This window comes from Mus caroli, chromosome 15 (genome assembly GCF_900094665.2).
Source record: "Mus caroli chromosome 15, CAROLI_EIJ_v1.1, whole genome shotgun sequence".
Lineage (NCBI taxonomy): Eukaryota > Metazoa > Chordata > Mammalia > Rodentia > Muridae > Mus > Mus caroli.
The window spans coordinates 71,320,856-71,323,635 of record NC_034584.1 but is presented as its reverse complement, the minus strand read 5'-3'; the positions used below and the strand labels follow the sequence as shown (position 1 = coordinate 71,323,635).

Sequence of the window (2,780 nt, the reverse complement as noted above, 5' to 3'; positions counted from 1 at the left end):
ACCCTGTCTCAAAAACACTAAAAAAAAAAAAAAAAAAAAAAAAAAAAAAAAAAAAAAAAAAAGATACAGATGAGAAGCCCAAGGGGAGCGCAGAGAGTTTCCCAGTCCTAGGTCACAGTAGCTCTCCTTCCTCACTTCGTCCTCTGTAAATTCTGAGTCGCCTCCTCAATACCCAGCCTGAAAAATGGCAGCCAGGAGGAGAAAGAGGGAGGGAGGGAGCCAAATTACAGGCAGACAGCTCTACTCCTCTCAAGGTGGCTTCCTATCAGCTGAGCCTGGGGCACAGTCCTTGAGGGGGCCTCCTACCCGTCTCCAGCCTGAGCCATTCTTCAGTCTTAAGTGGGGCCTTCAATACGGGAATGGTCAGTTTTTAACCCTAAGTATCAACAGCACTGGATTAATAGATGTCTAGGAGTTCTGTAGTCCTGAGCTGGGGGTTGGGAGGGGGCCTCTCCATCTAATCAGAGCTTAAATGCTTGCGCTAATGAGAGGTTCACAGACTGAGTGGAGGCACCATGGCAAGTGGGCCTGCTGGACTCATGAATTCGCTGGGGGTGTCTCTGAGGTTGATGGGTGTGACGGAGCTCATTCTGATGGGAAGCCTGGCCTCAGACTCACAGAGATCCCCCTGCTCCAGCCTCCCAACTGCTGAATTAAAAGATGAACCACTATGCCAGGCTCCATGTCATGTTTAAAATTCTTCTGTTGGCTCTATAGACCATTCATTCATTCATTCATTCAACCATACATTCAGAGTTTTTAAAGATATATTTATTTATTTATTGTATGTGTACACGGTCTCTGTCTTCAGACATCCCAGAAGAGGGCATTTGATCCCATTACAGATGGTTGTAAGCAAGTGTGTGGTTGCTGGGATTTGAACTCAGGACCTTCAGAAGAGCAGTCAGTGCTCTTAACCCACCCCCCATTCATTGTTTTTAAAGCTGGTGTCACTTGCCTTTATCATTGTTGTGACTAATAAGAATCGATTTATTATGCTTACAATGTTGTATGATTTGGTAATTCCAGGGATGCAAAAAGGCAGGAGGAAACGTTATCAGTTCACTTCCTGGCAGACATAAAGCAGAAACAGACAGAGCAGTGACAAAAACAGACAAAACAAGACATTGGCCATCACCCCAACTCAGCGCCCTCCAGACGCCAGCATGGCCCACTTGCCATGGTGCCTCCACTCAGTCTGTGAGCCTCTCATTAGCTCAGACTTTACGCTCTGATTAGATGGAGAAGCCCCCTCACAGCCCCCAGATAAGGAGCTACTGAACTCCTAGATATTTATTAATCCAGTGCTGTTGAAACTCGGGATTAAAAACTGACCATTCCTGTGCTGAAGGTCACATTTGGGGCTGGAGAATGGCTCAGTGGTTAAGGGCACTTGCTGCTCCTGCAGAGGACCTGGGTTTAGTTCCCAATATCCACATCAGGCTCACAGTCTGTAAACTGCAACTACATAGGATCCAATGGCCTCCATGGGCACCGTGCACACACATGGTGCACACACATAAACGCAGGCAAACATTTATATATACAAAAAAATATGAGGAGAAAGATATGAATCCACATTCAAGAGCCAACACCAGGCACACAGTAAAAGGAAGCCATCACTGGGGCTGACTGGCTTACGTCCTCATTGTTCTCACCTGAAAGAGACTCAAATCCCTGCAAAGTACCAGGACACCTCCCAGGTGCATTAGCCTCCTCAGGATGTCATCGAAAAGGTCACTGGGCAGGTGGCTTATCAAGAAAAGCTCTCTTCTCTCAGTGTTCTGGACTCTGACACCCACAACCAAAGTGCAGCAGGTTGGCCCTGGACAGTACTCTCTTCCTGCTTGGCAGAGAGTTCCCATTTTCTGTCTGTGTACCTAGACAGAGGGACAGAGAGAGAAGGAGGGAGAAGGGAGGGCAGTTTCTTCCTGTTTCTGTAAGGGTGCTAACAGGAGCTCACACACACACCCTCACTTAATTTCAATATTATGTGTCCTTAAAGATTCTGTCTCTAAATAGAGTCACCAGGGTTAGCTTTTACAAATGAGTTTAAGGACACACTCAGTCCCTAACACTAGTGACACCATTAAAATATTCCATGTGACAAGGGCTCAGACAAGCAATTACCCAGCATGCCCCTAACCCATTCAAACTCTTGTGCACTGTCCTCTAACCATATACACTTCCTTCTCATCTAGACAGAGAATGCTTTGTTGAGAGTGTGGTTAACTACCTCCTGGATGTGATAAGCACAGAGGACCTGCGGCTCCTGCTGACAGAAGAGGAAACCTGGAAACACTTTGTGGCAGAAGTTGATTTGTCCAGGTCACCTCCCCATGGGATGCCTGCAGTACCAGGGTTCAGGCCTGGTTGGCTTGTTCTGGGCAGGAATACTCTCCCAGACGGACCAAGTAGTTAGGGTTCAGGGTGTCTCTTCTCAGCAAATATTTCCCTCACCATATTCTCTACCAGGAAAGAGCCTCTGCCTGGGGGGAGATGGCAGCAGCCACAGGGGACAAAACTATTCCTGCCATTGGCATTCCTGTGACCACGGGAAGTTAGTTTATTACCTTCTTCGTTATTTGGTTACTGTTGACTGGCACTGTGACAATAATAAGATAATGCATGTGGAGAGCCCAACATATGTTCAGTACACAGTAGGCAGCCTGCACGCAGTAGGTGTTCATCAAAAGATAGCTTTTAAAGTCTCTCTCTCTCTCAGCCGGGCGTGGTGGCAAATGCCTTTAATCCCAGCACTCGGGAGGCAGAGGCAGGTG

General features: G+C 47.2%; 1 protein-coding gene across 1 annotated transcript in view; it reads left to right on the top strand.

Annotated features, from left to right (window-relative positions):
- Positions 1-2,780, top strand: part of LOC110310202 (apolipoprotein L2-like) — a 10,498-nt gene that overhangs the window by 3,128 nt on the left and 4,590 nt on the right. Inside the window, exon 3 of the mRNA XM_021182941.1 lies at positions 2,202-2,328. Coding sequence (XP_021038600.1) covers positions 2,202-2,328 — 127 coding nt within the window. The remainder of the gene's footprint in view (positions 1-2,201; positions 2,329-2,780) is intronic.